This window comes from Gadus morhua, unplaced genomic scaffold, assembly GCF_902167405.1.
Source record: "Gadus morhua unplaced genomic scaffold, gadMor3.0, whole genome shotgun sequence".
NCBI classification, from domain to species: Eukaryota; Metazoa; Chordata; class Actinopteri; order Gadiformes; family Gadidae; genus Gadus; species Gadus morhua.
This window is the reverse complement of record NW_021963958.1, coordinates 67,501-70,000: the sequence shown is the minus strand read 5'-3', so window position 1 is coordinate 70,000 and position 2,500 is coordinate 67,501. Positions and strand designations below refer to the sequence as shown.

The 2,500-nt window shown below is 55.2% G+C and overlaps 1 protein-coding gene across 4 annotated transcripts in view; it reads right to left on the bottom strand.

The window, feature by feature from the left end:
- The window catches only part of unc80 (unc-80 homolog (C. elegans)), a 74,378-nt gene that overhangs the window by 6,538 nt on the left and 65,340 nt on the right, over positions 1 to 2,500 (bottom strand). For 3 of the 4 annotated variants that reach the window (XM_030349890.1, XM_030349891.1, XM_030349892.1), the window contains exons 58-59: positions 2,477 to 2,500; positions 2,104 to 2,270 (exon numbers count right to left, since the gene is read on the bottom strand). The exon at positions 2,477 to 2,500 is cut by the window's right edge and continues 161 nt beyond it. In XM_030349890.1, the coding sequence (XP_030205750.1) occupies positions 2,193 to 2,270; positions 2,477 to 2,500 (102 nt within the window). In that variant the 3' untranslated portion in view covers positions 2,104 to 2,192. Of the gene's footprint in view, positions 1 to 191; positions 343 to 1,370; positions 1,551 to 1,786; positions 1,953 to 2,103; positions 2,271 to 2,476 lie in introns of those variants that run through there. The other variant, XM_030349893.1, reaches the window with a different exon arrangement.

Sequence of the window (2,500 nt, the reverse complement as noted above, 5' to 3'; positions counted from 1 at the left end):
TGTGTGTGTGTACGTTTGTGTGTGTGTGTGTGTGTGTGTGTCTGTTTACATGTGAGTGAGTCAGTGAGTGTGTGAGCGAGTTAGTTTGAGGTAATGTGTCTGTGAGTGAGTGAGTGACAGGGTAAGTGAGTGAGTGACAGGGTGAGTGAGTGAGTGAGTGAGTGACAGGGTGTTGGGGGGGGGTGGCGTACCTGTGGCTGGGCAGCAGGGTGGCGGTGCGCGGGGGCTCGGCCGGCGAGGGGGCGGAGCCTGTGGCGTGGCTGGAGAAGCGGCGCTGCGACGTCACACGCGGGAGGAACACCTCGTGGTCACTGACCACACTGGGAATACTGATGGAGTCATCTGGGGGAGAGAGGGAGAGAGGGGGAGGGGGGGGAGGGGGGGGGGAGAGGGGGGAGGGGGGGGGGGGAGAGAGAGAGGGGGAGGGGGGAGAGAGAGAGAGAGAGAGAGACAGACAGACAGACAGACAGACAGACAGACAGACAGACAGACAGACAGACAGACAGACAGACAGACAGACAGACAGACAGACAGACAGACAGACAGACAGACAGACAGACAGACAGACAGACAGACAGACAGAGAGAGAGAGAGAGCGAGAGAGAGATTATTGATCCACTAGGAGGTGTGTTATTGGTTATCGATCCACTAGGAGGTGTGTTATTGGTTATTGATCCACTAGGAGGTGTGTTATTGGTTATTGATCCACTAGGAGGTGTGTTATTGGTCATTGATCCACTAGGAGCTGTGTTATTGGTTATCGATCCACTAGGAGGTGTGTTATTGGTTATTGATCCACTAGGAGGTGAGTTATTGGTTATTGATCCACTAGGAGGTGTGTTATTGGTTATCGATCCACTAGGAGGTGTGTTATTGGTTATCGATCCACTAGGAGGTGTGTTATTGGTTATTGATCCACTAGGAGGTGTGTTATTGGTTATTGATCCACTAGGAGCTGTGTTATTGGTCATTGATCCACTAGGAGCTGTGTTATTGGTTATCGATCCACTAGGAGGTGTGTTATTGGTTATTGATCCACTAGGAGCTGTGTTATTGGTCATTGATCCACTAGGAGCTGTGTTATTGGTTATCGATCCACTAGGAGCTGTGTTATTGGTTATTGATCCACTAGGAGGTGTGTTATTGGTTATCGATCCACTAGGAGGTGTGTTATTGGTTATTGATCCACTAGGAGGTGTGTTATTGGTTATTGATCCACTAGGAGGTGTGTTATTGGTTATCGATCCACTAGGAGGTGTGTTATTGGTTATTGATCCACTAGGAGGTGTGTTATTGGTTATTGATCCACTAGGAGGTGTGTTATTGGTCATTGATCCACTAGGAGCTGTGTTATTGGTCATAGATCGTACTCTCTTCGTCGTCCTCGTCCGTGCGGCTGAGCGTGTCCTGGGAGGGCTGGCGTGAGGGCTGGCTGCCTTGCTCCCACACCGTCCCCGTGCCGGTGTTGGAGCGCGACATGGTGGCCAGGCTGAGGCGGTAGGCCGAGGTGGACGTGCCCACCGTGCTGATGGACGTCTTGCCCTGGTAGGCTGAGGGAGACAGAGCACATTCACACACCGAGCGGTCAGGGCGGGGCGTCTCGCTCAGGGACACCCCCACACTCTCACAGCTAGGAGGAGCCGGGGATCGAACCGGCGACCTTCAGGTCACCAGCCGACCCGCTCTGCCTCCTGAGCCACTTATTAATGTGTGTGTCTGTGTGTGTGTGTGTGTCTGTGTGTGTGTGTGTGTGTGTGTGTGTGTGTGTGTGAGCGCGTGCGCGCACCTGAGCCGCTGTGCACGGCCTCCTTGAGGATCTTCAGCTCGTTGTTGAACTCGGCGAACAGCGAGCTCTTGCAGAGCGGCCGCGGGATGAAGCGGCGCTCCAGCTGGTCGGCGATGTGGTGGCGCGCCGTGATCTCCTCCTGGGAGTCGGCGGGCTGGGCCAGGAGCTGGAGACACACAACACAGATACACACGTTATAGAGACACACAACAACAAGCGATGTGGTGGCGCGCCGTGATCTCCTCCTGGGAGTCGGCGGGCTGGGCCAGGAGCTGGAGACACACAACACAGATACACACGTTATAGAGACACACAACAACAAGCGATGTGGTGGCGCGCCGTGATCTCCTCCTGGGAGTCGGCGGGCTGGGCCAGGAGCTGGAGACACACAGCACAGATACACACGTTATAGAGACACACAACAACAAGCGATGTGGTGGCGCGCCGTGATCTCCTCCTGGGAGTCGGCGGGCTGGGCCAGGAGCTGGAGACACACAGCATACGGCATAGATACACACGTTATAGATACACGGGCGTAAGACAGGGCGCGAGACAGGGTGTGAGACCACGGGGTGTGAGACAGAGGGGTGTGAGACAGGGCGCGACACAGGGATGTGAGACAGGGTGTGAGACAGAGGAGTGTGAGACAGGGCGCGACACAGGGATGTGAGACAGGGTGTGCGACCTCACCTTGCACTGGATGAAGGGCCTGAG